This window comes from Nelumbo nucifera, chromosome 2 (assembly GCF_055504915.1).
Source record: "Nelumbo nucifera cultivar China Antique chromosome 2, China Antique-T2T, whole genome shotgun sequence".
NCBI lineage: Eukaryota > Viridiplantae > Streptophyta > Magnoliopsida > Proteales > Nelumbonaceae > Nelumbo > Nelumbo nucifera.
In genome coordinates, this window is record NC_142650.1 from 51230432 (window position 1) to 51250813 (window position 20382).

Genomic DNA, 20382 nt, shown 5'->3' on the forward strand with positions numbered 1-20382 from the left:
TTTTGCCTATTTTGCTTCAGATAGAGCACTATATTTTTTGTGTCAAAGCTCAGTCAAGCATTAATGGATATCTTCATGGGAAAAAAGTTAGGGTAAAATACAGAGAACTACCCTGTACTTTGGGGGTAGTGACACTTAGGTCCCCGAACTTTCATTTGCGCCAGAGAGCTACTCTGTACTTTCAAATTCCGACGCTCTGCTCCTGCTGTTAGCATTCCATCAGTTTTGAACTTTTATGAGACCATTTTGCCCTCTCCTTTATTGCATCTCCAAAACCCAAGTTTTGATAATTTCCTATCTTTTTTCTTTTCATTTGTTTAAGAGAGTGATGGAGAGTTGAAAGAGGTACAGTGTCTGCTATTGTTGTTTCTAACCAACAATAAAGGAGAGGGCAAAATGGTCTCATACAAGTTTGAAACTGACAGAACTCTAATGGTGGGAGCAAAGTGTTGTAATTCGAAAAGTACAGGGTAGCTCTCTGTTGCAAATGAAAGTTCGGGGACCTAAATGTCACTATTATGAACCATTGTCTTCCCATCCTGTTTAAAGATTATTAAGTTGGTGTAACACAACTTTTGATGATGTTTTTTTTTTCTCTCCCCTTCATTGCTGTTTTCCTATGGTATGTCGGCTATATGCCTATAGTAACCTTAGGCAATTCCCTAACCCCCTATGGAGAAAAGCCACCCCAAGCTATCTATCAAAAAAAAAAAAAAAAAAAAGAAACAAAACATACATAGCAGAAATATATAATGAGAAGCAAATGAAAAAAAAACTTTACACTGGATAGGAATCACCTTCTACCACAAGTGAAAATATTATACTTTGCTGGTTCCTCTTCCAAGAAATTTGTGAACTATGATATAGTGGTTGGTGTTATACTAATAGAGAGGTTTATTATCTATTATACAACTTTTCTCAGTTATTTGGCATATACACTCTAATGTGCATCATTTTTGGACAGAATCTTCTTCTTTCCACTAACAATGACCAGTCCATTCTGAAGATTGCGGATTTTGGCTTTGCAAGGTATTTATTTGTGAGGAATCTATGAGCTAAATTTGTTGGTATGACCTTTATAACTTGTTGAGTAATCAATTTTAGCCACAATATAAAAATTATCCTTTCTGTTGTGAGGCCCTCTATGATATGTTTTATTCCATGTATATTCAACAGGGTGCTGTGGTGTACATTGTGAATTTGTCTCTTAGTCTTAAAAATTAAAATTTGTTTTGTTATATTATTTTGATAATAAAGTAAAATATATTTTTTATCAAGAATAAAAGTTTACCTAATAAGGTGAATAGATTTCAAAATAAAAGGTTGAAAATAAAAATTTGCATGCTGATATGCCATCCATATTAAACCATCTGCCAAAATAAACTATGTTTGTGCATACTTCTAGAAGTACCGACTTTTCTGGCAAATTGTTGGGTGAAGAAGCATGCAAATAGGAACCATTATTTATTGAAAAAAAATTCAAATTCCAACTTGTGATTCTCTTGGATCTTCTCCTTTTTTTTTCCCTTTAAGATTCTGAATTTCTTCTTATTAGACATACTTGTGTTCTTTTCTCCCTATCAATTACAGAATTAGTATTGTTTTTTGCCTTTTTAAGATGAAGAACACATAGCGCAGATTAGAAACTGGGGGTGGCAAGAAAGGGGAATAACTTTTACAAGGCACCCACCAAATGCAGCCACCTATCTAAAGTTACTCTACAGAATGAAAGAGGCAAGACCAGACACTTATCAAGAGAAAAAAATGATCAATGATTATTGAGTGCTGCCCTTGAAACAATGCCTATTCCAAGTATCAAAACTCACTCAACAACGATACCGACTAACTATCCCTCTCTATCACAATATCAAGGCAAAGTTCATAAGCTCATAGCTCTTCAACCACTGTCTTTGTCCCCATCCATCAAATTCAATTGATTGAGATCAATGGTAGTAGGAGCAGCATTTTTCATAGTTTCTGACAAACCTATCATTCTGTCAAATTTTCCTTCTCTTTCAATTGCATATCCTTCCATTTTGGACTCTGCTACCAGTTGGTGCCTTTTCCTTTATACACTTAAAGTAAGTAGCTCATTGCTTATTCCCTTCAAAAGGAAGAAACCAATTGGTGTAATATGGGAAGGAAAACAGTCCTACTGGGGTGAATATGGTGGGTAAAGAGGGAGAATTAAGATCTGGATTATGAAATAAAGAGATCTAGATCTGAATAGAGAAGAGAGAAGAAAGAGAAGATGCTGGCAAATTCGTTGTTGACAAGGATTTCTTTTAATGTTCTTTGGTCACCGCTGGTTCTGAACACCATTAAATTGAACTTTAAATAAGATGAAATCGTCATATGGTGTGTGTGGAAAGGAGTAATGAGTTTGCAGTCAACTTTTTTGAATTATGTTTCATTTAAGGTTGGGGATGGTGCAATCATAAGGTTTTGGGAAGATGGTGATTTGTGCCCAAGACTTCATAGTTTGAACAGGAAGAATATATCTATTGCTGGTTGTTATGAAGTAATCCAAGGAAGAGTGGTGTTGCATCCAAAATTCAGAAGGCCACTTCTAATTGGGAAGTTGAGGAGTGTATGGCACTTTTAGCAAAATTACAATCCTTTCTCTCACAAAGTGTTTATCAATTTCAATATATTTAGTCGTATCATGCTGGACTGGATTTTTAATAATGTTAATTGCTACTTGGTTGTCACAATATAGATTTTGAGGTCCAGTCATACTTATCTCCAACTCATTTAGGAGTATTCAGAGCCAAGGTAATTCAGCAATACCATGGCCCTGTATTCAGCTTTAGCACTTGATCTAGCCACCATGGTTTGTTTCTTGTTTCTCCGAATAACGAGATTACCACTTACAAAGGTACAATATCTAGATGTAGACCTCCTACCCTCAAGAGGTCCGACCTAGTTAGCATCAGGATATTGGGTATGTTCTCAGGGCTGATTGGCAACGGAAACTCGCTGAAGGCTGAGCTACTGGCATTATTACAAGGGTTAAAGCGAGCCAAACAACTAGGATGCAGACATGTTGAAGTGGAAGGGGATTCAAAAGTAGTAATTTCATGGGCAACAAATAGCAGCCACACCCCATGGACGTTTAAATATGTGATTAGGGAAGTGGAGAAGATTCCCAAGGAGGTTGAGGCTGAATTTAAATGGGTCCGTAGAAGTGCAAATGAGCTAGCTGATGGATTAGCAAAACAAGGGGCATTGAGACAACAATTATTTTGGGCTACATTGTAATGAGGGATAAATAGAGTGAGGAAAAGGGATCAACAGTCCCATCATCAAATTGTATAAAATGTTTACAATCTGAATCTGAATTTTAATAAAACACATATTTACTGATAAAAAAAAAGTATAAGCTTCCACCTCAAATTTGTCATGTTTCTTGAATAATGATCCTTTTCCGGGGCATGTCTTGAGGTATCTCAACAAAGATCTTGCATTACCTTTTCCTGTTTTCTTCTTATAATAGTCTTCAAACCCAAAGTTATTTCTTCAAATTGTTGCTATTTTTGTAAAAATTGCAATTCTATATTTCATCTTAGTATCAGGTTGATGGTCCATCTAAAATCCTTCTGAGAATTATGATCCCTCTTTTTGAAGGTTGTCCAACACTCCAACATCTATTTGAGTATGTCCAAATATGTTTTTTTTTTTTTTCAATTCAAATTCAAAAAGTAGAGTTTTTCAATTGCAGGTCTTTACAACCAAGAGGCCTAGCAGAAACTTTGTGTGGTTCACCACTCTACATGGCTCCAGAAATAATGCAACTCCAGAAGTATGATGCGAAGGTGATACTTGCTACTTTCCATATGCAAACTCTCTTCCAAGTTCTTTCTGAAGATTTGATGTGGCTCACCTTGAACTGGATATGCAGGCAGATCTCTGGAGTGTTGGCACTATCCTATTTCAGCTTGTAACTGGGAAGACCCCATTTACTGGAAATAATCAAATACAGGTTTGAATTTTTTCACTAGTTCACATCTTAGTAGTTAGTATTATGCCTGGAATTTGGTAGGAAAAGAAGCAATTTTGCATGCCACTTTCACAGGATCCATAACCATGCAATCTCCTTATTTCTTGTGATCAGTTGCTACAAAACATTGTCAAATCAAATGAATTGCGCTTCCCTCCAGATAGTAATGATTTGAGTGTTGACTGCATTGATTTATGTCAAAAGCTGTTGCGCTGTAATCCAGGTATGCTCCTTACTTCAATGGAATGTGTGATTGGTTGAGGGAAGAAATGTTGGTTTGTATGAGAGAAGCTGAAAGTCAAGAGTTTCCTTTTTTTTTTTTTTTTAATTTTCTAAAAGAAATGTGATTGGGGACAACTCAAAATGACCTTATCTTTTTTTCTTTTGGTAAACAAATAGCCTTATCCTGACCCAATGATGCAAGCCTGTTTGTGTTACCACTCTATTGAAGGCAATATTCATTGTTAAGTTGTGACCCTCAAATCATTTCTTACTTCCTCCATCCATGACCTTTTTGTCCTATCTAGCTCTTTTTGATCCTTTTACTTGCAACAGATCCCTTCTTCTGGATGCCAAACTGTTTTCCTTTCTAGGTGATGGTTCAATGGTTTGACCGTTTGAGTCACAGTTTGACCTGAAATTGAATTTTTAACAACTGAAGTACATATTTCGAAAACCTAAAAAAGTACATAAATAAAAGAGGAGAACAATGATCTATCAAAAAAAAGGAGAATAATTAGCCCAACCACTAGGATGGTCCAATCTGATGATTGATCGGGGGCTGTAAGGTGTTTTTAGGGCCCCCCTAAAAAAATCTATTCTCAAAAAACATGAAGAAAATTCCTCCCCTCTGAAGTAATTTAGGTTGGAAATCCAGCATTTAAGCATTTGTATTGACTTATTAATTATCACCTCCTCAGGGTTTACTTTGTGATAAAATATCCTGCCAAATAGCCTATAAGACTGCAAGAGGCACTGTTGCCCACAAGGCTGTAAGATGGTTTTGTGCTATCAGGAGAACAAAAATGAGGGTCCTTGGATGCTTTGACAGCTGATCAGAGAAGTCATTGGTCCATTGCATTGGCATCCAATCCGAACTGCTTGTTCAGATGGACACCTCAATCCGCTAACTCAATAGCTGATGCTTTGGCTGATGTAGTTCTATGTGAATGCTAACAGATTCATTGGATTGTCGGCTTCCTGCAACTTAATGCATGGATTAATTAACACAGCACATGACACAGGGATTGTAGAGAAATGCAGAATAACATACAAATAGAAATGTAGAACAACTTACAGATAACAGATTGAAGGAAAAGAAAAAAGATGGGGAGTCCTTGCTGAAAGCTTGTAGATACTCACCAAGATTCTCACAACACTTATTTTTGTAGACACTTAAGATGCTCACAATACTTATCTTGCAGACACTAAAACAGACCTTGAGAAGATTGGAGGTCTTTGTTCCAAACTTAATAGCCCTTTTTATCTAAGTAATGCCTTATTTATAAGCAGTGTAGGAGGCTTCTTAAAATCTGCCAGGTTGGAAAACCAGATTCTTTCTGATCTTCATAAATGTTTCCCTTTGGCTATAATGGCCTCTTTAGGTCCAAACAGATTTTATGTCGAGTTTGAATGACTACCAGTGCCTTTAGTCACCTGTTACATGACCAACCAATCCTGTAGATCACACAAGATTCCCTGATACGATCAGCTTTAATTTTACTTTTAGTCATTTTATGTCTGTATATTCTTTGATTCTTCAACTAATTTTAGATGAAAGTTCTTTGAACCTGGTCACCTTCTTAGGTTTTCAACCAGAAAATTGCTCTAATTTTGGCTTGAGTAAAACTCAGTTCTTTGAATCTAGGGGTTGATTGCCCTTTCTTCTTCTAGGAATCAAAAGGTCTTGGAGGTGTGTTCTCCCCCAAGTGAAAGTTGGATGAAACATAACTTTGATGGAAGTAGTTTTGGTAATCCGGGTCCCTCTGGAATTAGAGGAGTGATTAGGGATGGGAGTGGGAACTTTTGTGGCTTGTTTTCAGGGCCTATTGAGTAGGGTGATTCAGTGAAATCTGAGTTCATGGTGGCTATTGTTGGGGTGCAAAAAGCCAAGGAAATGGGGATTACAAGATTGATAGTAGAAGGAGACTCAAAAGTAGTCATTGGCTGGCTGAAAAAAGGAGAAGGGGTGTTGTGGCACTTCAGAAATGAATTCAGGCTGTTCAAGATGCTGTCAAAACATTCAAATTCAGTTAAGTTGGGTTAGGAGGTCTGCTAATGGTTTGGCAGTGGATTAGCTAAACAAGGAGAGAATAGACATCATTTGTTTTGGGCTCAATGTTGGTTGGGTGGTGGGATTCTTTGCTGTAATGGATGTTATTTCTAACAACTTGTTGTACTACTCTCTTTTGATGATATAATAAAATTCTTTGTGTTGCTGATAAAAAAAAGAAAAAAAAAATCTCAGTGAGCATTTATTTCCCACTCCCTTTATCATTTGTTCGTTTTAGAAGTTAAGTTTATAACAGAGTAATCATCCTTGTTGCTTTAGCTGAGATTGATTTTAAGCATTCATTATCACTGTTGGCACACTTATTGGAGCTTAATAGTCTAGAAGCCATTAGGTTGACTCTATCATTTGAGAGATTTGAGAAAATTTCTCTGAAATGCTCCATATAGGCTTTATCTAGTTGCTCCATAACTTCATTTTCTAATAATGGCTTCTTGTTAAGTAGTTCTGCCAGGTCAAATTTATCCCACCATTTAATTATCAAAAAAAAACTCCCACCATTTTATGTGGATCTGCCTTTCAATTGGAAACCATGAATTGCCTATGGAATAATTTCATTTTAGGTTCTATGGTAGCTTATTTTCAATTAAGAAATCTATCTATGTGACATGAGGAAATGATTTAGTTCCTTAACAGATTTTTTTTAAATTTCTCTAATACTTCTGGTAGAAGAGTTTCATTTAGAGCACCAAGCCCACACTGGAAAAACCATATCAAAATCTTCTGAGAATCTAATGAACCAAGAGTGCTTTTAAGCACTATTTTGAGTCAAGAATATTTTATGACATGTTTTCATGTAATTCCAGTAGTTGTATTGTTTGGGATGTCTTCCCATTAGTTGAAGTAGGTATGCCTTTCTGGTGCTCCTCATTTTTCCGTAGTTGAAAAATTTGACAATGACTAGCTTAGAACAAACTATCTCTGTTTATTTTGTCCTGATAGAAATGTTGGATTTGGGATGATCCATAACCTGCGATAATTACCTCATAGTAATGTTTGTCTTTTCCAAGAGAGCAAAATTCAAGATGTTGTCCTTCAAAACATTTAAGGAATATCTTATGAATTTCTTGTTTTGATTTTTTTGAAGATTAGTAAATAATAAAATTTACTAGTAATAATAAAGAGTACAAGAGGAACAGGTGACATGGTATAACCAACCAAACTACAGAAATACACTCAGAAGATTAAAAAACTGAAGAACTTAAAATATCAGTTGAAATTCAAAGTGTGCCAGATGTCCGGGCCAATGTCTTCTTTTTTGAGGTCTTCATATTCTGGAAGAATTAACATCAAATGCATAAGCTTTGAACTAATGACTGGAACTAGCCTTTCCTTGCTCTTCATCTTCCCTTCAAAGATTCTTTTATTTCTTTCCTTCTACACTTCCCAACAAACAGCAAAAGGGATGCAGCTCCATAAAATTTTAGCTTTGATGTTCCTAGAAACTCTTGGCCATGAGCTGAAGATCTCCATAGACCCATTAGGAGATCATCCACCCATTCTGAAAAGCTTGAAGAAATAGCCCCAAATTCCTTTTGCAAAACTACACCTCGCCAGCAAATGAAGCTGCAGATTTGAGAGGACAAAGCCTGTCTATGAGATATTAGTCAGATAAGAAGCAGTTTTTCCTCGGACAATGTCTGTTGTATTATCATTCTTATTTTTTGAAGAAGGTAAAGTATACGCTCCTTCTCTAGAAATAGTTTCTGTACATCATATACACCCATTACGACCCCCCAAAAAAAGTCTGTTTTCAAAAAAAGAAGAAAGTTCCTCCCTACTAAAGCATTTAAGATTACAAATCCAGCTCTTGATGAGATCCACTGAAATGTTAATTACCATCCTCAGGGTTAGCCTTGTGTTCAAAAAAACTATTACTCTCCTGCCTAAGGGCCCACAAGACTGCTAGAGGCACAACTGCTTAGCAGTCTTTCCCTTTCTTAGACATACCTTGGATCTGCCATCCTGACAAAAAGTTTCTTACTGAAGCTGGGCATCACCAGAATACAGGAATTGCCTCATAAAAGTGGTTGCCATACTCTGTAAAAGTAGTCACAAAAAAGAAATAGATAACTTAGAGATTCTGTCTCTATGTTACATAAAGGACAGAGATTATCTGGCAGGCTTGCTTCCTCTGCAATATTTTTCCCTTGTTAAAATATTTATTCAGAGGATTGGTTAATCCTTGTTGGAACCCTTCTGCTACTGTTGTTGCTGCTTGTCATTCTTTCCCTGGAAAGAATTTCCGATTTTGAGTTAAAAGGAGAGAATTATTGTCACTTTTGATATATTTGATTTTAAAATCAAATGCTGACAGTATTGCCTACCATCTTGCAAATATCTGCTTAGAATCTTTAAGCACTAGATTTCTAGCATCCGTATTTATGATCTCTTTTTGCTAATCAGCAATCAATTCTTAGTATGAAATTTATTTATGCAAGTTACTTTGGAATTTAGCGAAACATGCTACACTGATGAACATTTTCTTTTTGACCATGGAATAATTTTTTCAGTCATTGTTCATTCCATGTTCCAGAAGTAAACCTGACTTATCTTTTCTTTATCATTTATACCTATTTTAGGATTCTACCATACCCTAGGTCAGAGGCATTGGTTTCCATTATTTTAGGTGTTTTTCGATTAAGAACATTTAAGCATGGTAATGCTTTTTATCCTTTGTTTGATTTTCTTGACTGCTTGGGTAAATTCATCAACCCATTCTGGTGAATTTTTTCTTAGCCTTTTTAATAGCAGTTGCCTATCTTTTGCTAGTTTTTTATTATAATCTACCACATATTTTAGGCATCCTAAAAGTCTTTGCAATTGCTGCTTCCTTTTATTTCATCAGGAAATTTGTCTGCAGACTCAGGGGCCTTAGTAATTGGAACTATGGTGCCATTAGAAATACCATGGCCTAAAAACCTAATTTGAATTTGCAATATTTTGACCTTTTTGGCTGACACAGACAATCCATTTCTTTTTACTGTTTTTAGAAATGTATCTAGATGTTTCCAATTCTTTTCTATAGATGGTGAGAATACCAAACCATCATCTATGCATACTAAGATGAAATCCATATAAGGATTAAATATATCGTTCATTATGTTTTAGAATTCGGATAGAATTCTTTAATTTGATGGGCGTAACATTCCATTTGTAAATGACCAGGTGGAACTGTGAAAGCTGTCTTGTAACTATCTTCTTCAGCTACTTGCATTTGCTAGTAGCTTGATTTCATGTAAAATTTTGAAATTATTACAGATTTATAAAGCCTATTTAACAGGTCTTATTTATTAGGCTTTTAATTAATTACTAGTAAGCAAACACCTCTTTCTATCTTTGCCAGCATTTTCTACATAAAATGTAGGGCAACTCCTAGAGATATACTTGGTCTTATTTGACCTTTATCCGATAATTCTTGTATTTCATTTTGACAAATTTCTAGTAATCTATTATTCATTTGTATAGGCTTTGCCTTTTTTGGGGTGTTTCAGATGATAACCCTTAATTTAAAGTTCATAATGAAGAAGTGCACATGAGAATCAAGTTACTTTTATTACTGATAAAAAAATCAAGTTACTTCTATTGAAGAGTATTTGATTTTGTTAGCTTCTATTCTAGTGAATTTCCATCTGTTGTGACAAGTGGAACTAATGGATAGAAAATATTTCTTTTGAGATCTCCTTTCCCGATAAAATGGTAACTAAAAAAGATGAAAAAAATTATTGCCCCAAAAATTGGAACTTGTCTTTAATCATCTCAATGGAGGATACTTTATCTTTTAATCATGAGCAAGATCTATAAGAAACCAATTCCATGTTAAGGTCTTGTGCTTGTCTTAGGTTGGAAGTGTTTTTCAAGTTAGCACATGAATATTCCACATATCACCATGACCACCATTTCCTATTTGATGTTCCAAACTGATGCTTCTGGCAGTATTTCTCTCAGTTTATCCACCAATCACAATGGGGGAGGGTGAGTACCCTGTGATGGTAACTACTTCTTGCAGGCACCCTTAGGCATTTGAAATCTGCTTTATATTATTATATGATTATATCTAACATGAAAATGCCTCATTGCATCTATGCCTGAGTGTATCTTACCAAGACCCCTACACTCTCTCTTTTTGTATCTATGCACAGAGGATAGTGTTGTACAGACTACAGAAAAACATGGGCCACTGCACAGTGCCTTGTGTAGCATGGAATACTTAGCTTTTATTTTGAGCAATACAATACTTTACCTCCCCCTCTCTCTCTCTCTCAAAAAAAAGCCTCAGTGTAGGGGTCTTGGTAAAATATATTTAATCATTCTCTGGTCCATCAACTCAAAATATGATAAGGCAAAATGGTTAGTAACTGATTTGGAAAAGAGGCAAAAGAAGAATAAAAGCAAATAGCTGGGAAACAAATGGAGAAAAACAAATAATTAGGGGTTTAGGCCTGAGCTTGTGAAAGAAAAAGGATAGGAACCTTAGACTTGAGATGAGTTGGAATTCCACTTTTATTATTGCATTCTTAAATATAAAAACCTTCTTTTTAATTTCTTACATCTGTGCCTACAGTGGAAAGATTAACATTTGAAGAGTTCTTTAACCACCCATTTCTTTCCAAAAACCAAATGATGGATTCATTAAGGTAAACAAAGCTCTTCAGACTTTTTTATCATTCTACAACCTCCATTCTGTTTTGTAGACATTAAAATGATGAAATCCTCTGTGAAATGCAGGAGTAGGATGGTCTTAAAGGCAAGAGATTGCATTCCTTCAGCTGAATCCAGTCCTGGAAGGCACACAGAAGAAAGCTCTCAAGATGATTGTCTTCCATTCCTTCTAGATGATGATTGTAGTGGTCCTGATGGGAGCCCAGCCTTTACCACAAACAAGGCCTCAATGAGGTCTACATATGGGTTTTCTCTTGACACAAAGGTGGAAAAAAGGGTTCCAGCTTCTACCCTGCCCAATAACATGGATATTGCTTTGAGATGTGGTAGTATCACACAAAAACTAGAAAACACCTGGTCCAAGGTTGATCAACATAGGCATTCAGATGCAAGCATCAAAGGGTCTGCTACAATTAGGGACCAAAGACAAATGAAGGCTGCACCCAAAGGTGATGGGATTTCCAATTATGTTCTCCTTAACTCTTCATATCCATATTGTTTTACCAAGGTTCATGATTTATTTTGTTACTTTATGTTCTTTTTCAGTATCTCATTTTCATGGATTTTACAGTTCTGGATTCACTGGAATTTATTGATCAAGAGTACGTCCTTGTGTCTGGACCTCCCATGGAGACATCATTGTTGTCATTAAGTGCATCGAGGCCACACCATTCACCATGCAAATCAGAGAATTCCCCAATAGCGTCTGCAAACAGTAATAGTGCATCAAGTTCACCAATGCCAATAATTGGTGCAGCAATTAGAAATCCATCTTGTGTTGGAAGCTTGGAGAGTCGTAGCTCTGCCCCTTCTGGGACTTCACAAGGATCCATGGATATGGGCGAAACTTTGGAGCAGCCTTCTGTTCATTGCCTGACAAGGATTAGGTCATTGCAGAAGTGTGCATATGCCATAACAGAATTAGTAAATGAGAAGGTAAATTTCGACAGCACTATTTGTCCCAGGCTTATTGCAGTGAAATGATAATGCTTAGTGTTCCCACCAGACACTTGTTAAAAAAACGAGATCAGAGAACAAAAAGAAAAAAAAAAAATCCTGTCTGAACTGTTAGTCCAGGTGGATCCCTAGGACTGCCAATGGCTTGGAAAATTGTAAACAGAAAATATATATGTCACACCAGCTTTGAACTGCTTGTAAACAGAAAATATACATGTCATGAGGCAGAGTCTTCTTTGGAAGATTTCCATTGTCTTTACCCATGTGCAACTTTAATCTATATATTCTCAAAAGTCTTCTCCTTTGACCTGCTTTTCTCATTGAAGATTCTCCCATTTCTTTGCTCCCCTATAGTCTATACCACTGCTGCCACAACTGCATTCCACATAATTCTCCCTCTCTTCCTTGGCTGTCTTAGGAAATTTGGATTGAAGAGTCTCTCTGCATCTTGGGGGGAACCCACCCACAACCAAAGAGCGAACAGAAGTACTCCCAAACATAGCTGTCAAGGTGACACCTAGGTGACAAGGCACCCTTGGACGCTCACCTCGCCTAATCGCCAAGAAGTTTTGAACACAGTGTTATAGAATACTTTTTATGTTCTTAATTTTTGAGGTTATAATTATAGAATAAACATTATTAAACTAAAATATTTATTTTGTGTTTATATATTCATTTCTTATTTGTTAGGGTTTAATCAACACAAACAATGCTAAATGCTGTATTGAACCCTCAAAGACTTCAAAACCTGAACCAATAAGTAAGGAAGAACTTAAAATGTTGTCTAATCAACTTTTTTTTTTGATCTCTAATGAATATATTTTCTTGTCTAATCAAACCCAACAATGCTAAGTAAGGAAGAACATATTTTCTTCTTCCACCTTTTCTTTTCTTCTTTTCCTACAACAAAAATAGGGGTTCAACCCCTATATTTTTTGAAATTTCTTTGTTCTTTTTCTTCTTGGAATATGTTAATTTTCTATACTTCAACATGAAGTTTATACTTATGAAATTATGGATAATTATTAAGGAAATTGGTTATGGAATCTAGGGAACTACCCTAGGACATATGTTTTTTACTTAAAAAAATCCATTGCCTAGGTGACAAGGTGCCCCCTTGTTGCCTAGTCTCACCTTGGTACCTTGAAAAATATGCTCCCAAACGCAATGCATAAAAGGCTGATAGAGCAACCTTTCAAATTTATTGCTAAGGTACTGTCCAAAAGTCTGAGAGAGGCACTTATACCACTAATTTCTCACTTTCAAGGGGCTTTCATTAACGATAGCCAAATAATTTGTCAAAGTCTAATAGTTTGGGTGTGCAAATTAGATATAGAAAAAAAGCATATGTTAATGTTGACTGGTCCTCCTCAATGGATGGGTTTGACAATGTGAATTTAGAGATAGATGAAAATTGTGGATCAAAGGATGTTTAAAGTTGATCTAATACTATGTCCTAGCCAATGGGGTGATTAAGGATTTCTTTCTAGCTAAGAGAGGACTAAGATGAGGAGACTCCTTATCTCCTTTTCTTTCACTCTATTCTCTAATTGCTGATATAATTTCTAGGATAGACAGCTTTGGACTTATTAGAGGGTGGAGAATTGGTAGAAGGCAGATTGTGATAACACACCTATAATTTGTAGATGACATTGATTTTGTTCTGTGAGACCATAGTTGTAAAGGTGACACTTAGGCGACAAGGCACTTACGGAGGGTCACCTCATTTAATTGCCAAGCTAATTTTTGAGATAATAATAATAAAACAAACATCGTTAAACTAAAATATTCCCATTTTGTGGGTTTATATACTAGTTTCTTTTTATTATTTTCTTATTTGTTAGGTTTCAATCAACACACGTATTGCTGAATGCTGTCTTGAACCTTCAAAGGCTTAACAATCTGAACCAATAGGTTATCTGTGTTCTTGGTTAAGCGTATAAAGGGATTATAATGGTGTCCGACTTTTATCTTTTTTGCAAGCTGGAACTTTTTTTAACTGATTACACAGGTCTTTTTGTATATTCCCCAATGTACAATCTCTCATTGTACATAGGCCAATGTATTTGGATCTCTTTCTTTTGCAATATAATAGCTTACCTTCTTCAAAAAGAAAAAAAAGTGAAGAACTTAAAATTTTGTCCAATCAACACATTCTTCTTCTTCTTCCATCTTGCCCTTTCTTCTTTTCCCACGAAAAAAACAGAGGCTCAATCCCTTTATTTTCCCCTATATTTTTTCTGAATTTTCATTTTTTTTTTCTTTTTTTTCTTCTCATGAATATGAATATGCTGGTTTTCTATACTTTCATATAAAGCTTATACTTTTATGAATGAAAATTATAGATAATTATTAAGGAAAGATGGTTGCTAGTTGCTATGGAACCTAAGGAACTAGCATAGGATTCATGTTTTTTATTTTAAAAATTCATTGCCTAGGCTACCCCTTGTTGCCTTGCCTCGCCTTGGTGCCTTGAAAACTATGGAGAGGGGAGAAGAAGGGGTTTGGAAAATGCAGCAGCTAATAGGATGTTTAAGAAGATATCTAATTTTTGAGAAAAATTTAACCAGATTTTATTAAAGAAAGAAGAGGTACATGAGAATTACAGAGGAGGAAGCTTGTCGCTATACAATTGATCCAAAAACATGCCACATTTGGCTAAGCCATCTGCTATATGATTTAGTTCCCTAGGAATCCAAGCTAATTTTACATTTAAACAGTCCACAGAGTCCCTTGCCTCTGCCAAGTAGTGGCTCAATCTCCAAGGTCCCACCTCCTTGCCCATTTACCATTTTATAGTATTTGCTGAATCACCTACAATAGTACAATGATTAAGTTCTGGATTCCCTGATTTTTTATTATTCTGATTCCTGTAAGATCTGCCAGCACTTTAGCCTTTGTGGAATCAACCAACCCAATTGGACCACTGAAGCCCAGCAAATGTTGCCCCTTTCATCCCTAACTATGCCTCCAATTCCAGCTAAACCAGAGTTAATGTCTGAAATTAACTCCTCCAGGGGCCTGAATTTGTTGTCAAAGAGACGTTTGTTTCTTTCATCCCAGACTCCCACAATACTGCACGTAGCACAGATTGCCAATGAACTTTACCCCTTTTACTTAAACCTGTTCCTTGCCACTGATGCAGAAGGTCCAGAATGTGCTCTGATATAACCTAGCTGTAACCTGCCATTTTCAAGTGGAACCAAATGCTTTGGGTGAATTTGCAATGATGAAATGTATGATCTGCTGATTCACCTCCACTGAGACATAGAATGCAAACATGAGGAGAGATAGACAATCTTCCCAAATACTTCTTCTGTAAGAGATCATGAGTATTTAATTTCTGAAGACAAGCTTCCCAGACAAAGAAGATATCTAATTTGAATGTGAATTTCAAGTAGAGCTGTGTAGCAGGTGCTAATATGGGAGTAGAAGAGCTAGGGAATTATGCAACTATTTTGGAGTATGAGAATATTCAATGGTCGTTGAAGTATTTGGGTCTCTCATTGTGTGGGTCTTAAATCTAGAGGTTTTTTGGGACCCAATCCTACATAGGTTCAACAAACAGTTGGCTAGTTGTAAGAGAGCATGCATTTCCTAAGGTTGGAGAATTGCCCTCATTAAATTGACTTTGGCCAATCTCTCCATTCACCTCTCACTTTCAAAATACTGGAAATAGTGGCAAATGACCTAGAAATAATAAGAGGGACTTTTTGTGGGGATTGAGAGAGCAGAAAAGGTCATTTAGTCAATTGGACAATAGTTTTAAATGCAAAAAGATAGAAGTTTTTTTTTTGAAAGGTAAGGTAAAGCTTTATTAGAACATCACACAAATATTACATCGGCTCCCAAGCTACATTAGACTTGGCCGGAAAAGCTGAGACAATTACAGATTACAGATTCCAAATGGAGTGTGTTCTTAACAATTGAGATACATTCATATTCTTAAACTCAGCATTCACACAGACACAGGAGATCAGCTTGCAAACAGCAAAGTGAATAAGGTCCTCTTAATTCTTCACTTTGTTATTGAAAATCCTATTGTTTCTTTCAGCCTAGATGGACCAAAGAACAGCAGCATGAACAGATTTCCACACAATCTTTCCTTCTTTCTTCAGTCCTTGAGCATTCCAGCTGCACAGCAACTCCTTAACTGAATTTGGCATTACCCAGCTCAGTCCAGCAGCCTTGAGAAAGTGACCCCAAGCCTTAGAGGTGACAGTACAGTGGAGACTAAGATGGACAGTGGTTTCAGGCACAATACCACAGAGGCCACAAGACTGATCCTGGATCTGCAATGCCCTTCTCTCTAGATTTGATCTTTTGAGACACTTGTCCAAAGTCATTGCCAAGACTAGAAAAATCACTTTTGAAGGGGGAGCAGGATTCCAAATCTGCTTCCAGGGAAAATCTGAAATACCAGATCTGTTTTACTTAGAGGCCAAAGATCTAACCATGAAGCAACCATCACCATTCCACTTCCAAAACCACTCGTCCTTCTTGCTGCAGACAATTTCCTGTCTCTAACAAATTCAGCAGCTCCACTACTTCACCTAATTCCCAATCAAACAAATCTCTTCTGAAAAGAGGATGCACATTGAAAGAGAAGAAGGTAGGTCAGACTCTAGGATTTGGGGTCCTAATTCTGATGGGTCGTTTTCTTGTAAATCCCTTCTACAATCGTTGGTTGCCACTCCCTCTTTTCATCCTTTCCCAGTCAAAGAAATTTGGTGCCCTCCTACTCCCCCTAAAATCAGTGCTTTTGTTGGGAAGTATTTCACGGTTGTATTAATACCTTTGATGTACTTCAAAGGAAAAGACCAAATTGGTGCTTGTTCCCCAACTGGTGTGTCCTGTGTAAGTTGAGTGGTGAGACTACTTTCCACCTTCTAATATCTTGCCCTTTTGTTAGTTTTATTTGGAATTGGTTTACTTCCCTTTTTGGGTGCAGGTGGTCTTCTCCTGACAGGTTGGAAGGTTTATTCAGCCCTAATGGTATTAGTGGCATGAAAAGGAGGGGTAGGATTCTATGGAGGTGTACTAGAGCAGCAATACTTTGGACTGTTTGGGAGGAAAGAAATGAAAGAATATTTGAAGGAAAAGAAAAATGTAAGGAAGCTTTAGTCAAAACAATAACATTGAGGGTGGCACATTGGGTAAAAAGCTTGAAGTTGTTTTCAGCTTTTAAGGTCGAAAACCTTTTTTAGGGTTTGGGGACTTATTACTGCCTCTTCATCTATGAGACAACAATTTTTTGAGGGGTGACATGGCAGTTGAAGAATGATTTCCGAAGACTTAAATGGATGTCAAGGAACAGTCAATCCAGGTGGGATGGGTTAGGAGATCTGCCAACAGTTTGGCGGATAGTTTAGCAAAGCAAGGGGTTCAAAGAACACATATGTTTTGGGTACATTTGTAATTCTGTCCCAGGTCAGCTTACTAAAGCTGATTTCTTTCAAAACTTCTTGTTGTATCTTAAAGTTTTGTAATTAATGAAATCTTTTCAGAGTTATCGATCAAAAAAGAAAAAAAAGAGGGAAGACCTCTGCCAAGGAGTAGTTCAAACACCAGGGGTCTTTCTAGAGTTTAACCCTGCCCCCTCTCCCTATCTTAAGGATCACCCCTTCATAGAAATAGGGAAGGCACTTCATAATTTCTTTCTAGACGGAGCAACCCCAATTTGGGAGGGAATCATGGGAGTACCAACTCCCCCAATTCACGCCAAACTTGGCAGCTATAAGGCTTCTCCACCAAGAGTTCCTTTTGGTACCAAATCTCCAAATCCACTTGCTTAGGAGGACTGTATTAAACACTTTTAATTTCCTGATTCCCAGTTCCCCTTCTTCAATAGGAAGACAAACTTGTTCCCACTTAATGAGGTGGATTTTCTTTTCCTCTTCCCAACCTCTCCAAAGGAAATTTCTTTGAAAACTTTCAATCTTTTCAGCAGTCTTAGCTGGGAGTGGGAAAAGGGAAAGAAAATAAGTGGGCATATTAGATAAAGTACTTTTAATTAGAGTCACTCTGCCCCCCACTGAAAGATATTTTGCTTTCCATGAAGAAAGCTTTCTCTCTAACCTCTCAACCACAGGGTCCCACACTGCGGCCGAAGTACATTTCACCCCCAAAGGGAGGCCCAAATACTTAACAAGAAGGGGCTCCACTTTGCAAGCCAACACTCTAGCATAGTTCTCCAAGTTAGCAATTTGACCCATTGTACTAATCATGCTTTTACTCAAATTGACCTTTAGGCCTGAAATCACTTCAAACCAACACAGAATTCCAAGTAACACCTCTAACTGCTCAAGAGCAGCATCAAGAAAACAAAGTTTGTCATATGCAAACTGGAGAATATTAACTTTTCTTCATATGAAGCAATTGCAAAACCCTCCCAAAGCCCAACCTCAGCAGCCCTTCTGGCAAATTGGGTAAGAATTTCTATTAGACAAATGAAGTGGAGAGGGGAAAGGGAGTCACCCTGTCTCAGGCCTCTAGTGCTTTCAAAAAAACCCGCAGTCTGACCATTTACCAGAATAGAGAACTTGGGAGAGGAAATGCATACTTTGATCCAATTTCTCCACTTTTGATCAAAACTCATCTTCTCTAACACCAAGTCCAGACACCTCCAATTCACATGATCACGGAAGGGCTCATGGTAGTGGTAGATGATTGAGGCTCTTGAAAGGCTAAATTTTCTGCATTAAACTTCCTCTGACCTTGCTGTCCTGGCTTCTTATTTTGATCCAGTTTTTACTCATTTCCTGAGCCCACTTTGGCTTCCCATGAAGCTCCCAACATGTCTCCCGAGTATGTCTAGACTTCTGACAGTGTGTACACCATAGTTTATCTTTGTCATCAACTTTCTTCTGGAAGTCACTCTTCTTGAAGGAGTTTCCACCACCCGTAGGCAACACTCCCTTTAGTTGCTAAAGCAACATGCTCTCTCTCAGGATTATTCATCACATTCCGTCTGCTCTCTTCTGATTGTACCAGAGCATATACTTTTTGTATTGATGGGAGATCTTTACCCCCCAATATCTGAAATCTGATAGATTCATATGTGGAATTCAGCCCTAAGAGAAAGACAAACACTCGTTGCTGGGAAACCAGGGACTTGTATGCTTTGGCATCTGCATCACATTTCCAGTCTATTTTCTGATAATGATCTAGTTCATTCCAAATAGAAGTCAGGTCTGAATAGTAGACGGAGAGACTCCTCTCCAACTGTTTACAAGTTGAGGAGGCAGCTTGCAACTGATATATTTTAGCATAATGCTGTTGTTTGGAATATGTAGACTGTGCCTGCTCCCATATCTCATGAGCTGTTTCTGCTCACATGAAGGTTTTTCTCACTTGTGGCAGCATAGACAATAACAGCCATGACATCACCATGCTGTTTTCCTGGTCCCACCTATCATGTTCCACACCACTAGACTGGGGTTCTCTGATTCTACCATTGATATACCCCACTTTTCCCCTTGCAGTTATATAGAGCTTGATTCCCCTTGACCATTCTAAGTAATTGAGGCCATCAAAGGGAATCACAGCCATGGGGAAACTCATGTCAAAACCTCCGCTCATCCCACTCTGACTAGAGGTAACACCAGACATACCAGAATCCTCAGAAGACAGAGAATCTGAATCTGTTCAGTCACAATCCAGCTAGAGAACAAATTTTCAGTTCAGTTCAGACTCACAGTAGTCAAACAGGTTGAAGTCTCAGTTCAGCCACAACTCTGGACACAAGAAAACTTGTTCTAACACAAAGAAATCAAAACTGGTCACACACCATTACTGTTCTCAGATTTCGGCCCTACTGAACCATTTCAGATGTGTAAAGCATATCAAAGAAAACGGGTCTGACCATTCCCTCTAGCAATAAATCAACTTTCACACAGCAACTTAGGTTCAATATGAACAGAAGAAGGAAACAAACTGCTGTCACAGCAGTTACAGATCTGCAGACCTGAAGAAATAACACCTTTTAGGGCATAAGGAGGATCACTCGATCCACGTACATTGAGAGAAGACACTCTTACACCAGCCGCAGGTCATTAGACCCACATAACCCACTCATCTGGGTACAAAAGGATCAGTTCGATCCACAAAACTGAGGAAGAAAAATGAAAAAACCAACTCACAGCATTTGGTTTTCCTCCCCCTTGATGATTTCTGGGCTCACGACCAAGAGAAAAGAACTATTTTGCAGTGAGCTCCCTCACACGTCCACCAGAGATCTTTTTCTTTGGTTCAATCACCAATAGACAAAAAAGGAAAGAAGCACCACCCTGCTCCTAAGATTGGATCTGCCGCTCTGACATCATATTTTCTTGGTGCAGAGGTGGTGCAATTCCAGAATAGAGAGAAGAGAAGAAGGAGAAGAGAGAAGAGAGAAAGGAGAGACAGGATTTGAGAGAGCCAAAAGTCAACTGGAAGCACCAGTTTATTTAATATTTATACTAGGGTGACCATA

General features: G+C 37.3%; 1 protein-coding gene across 1 annotated transcript in view; it reads left to right on the forward strand.

The window, feature by feature from the left end:
• Positions 1 to 20382, forward strand: part of LOC104601127 (serine/threonine-protein kinase ATG1c) — a 32472-nt gene that overhangs the window by 6847 nt on the left and 5243 nt on the right. The window contains exons 5-11 of the mRNA XM_088898474.1: positions 965 to 1029; positions 3722 to 3815; positions 3902 to 3982; positions 4115 to 4223; positions 10855 to 10927; positions 11019 to 11401; positions 11524 to 11888. Of these exons, the coding sequence (XP_088754600.1) occupies positions 965 to 1029; positions 3722 to 3815; positions 3902 to 3982; positions 4115 to 4223; positions 10855 to 10927; positions 11019 to 11401; positions 11524 to 11888 (1170 nt within the window). The remainder of the gene's footprint in view (positions 1 to 964; positions 1030 to 3721; positions 3816 to 3901; positions 3983 to 4114; positions 4224 to 10854; positions 10928 to 11018; positions 11402 to 11523; positions 11889 to 20382) is intronic.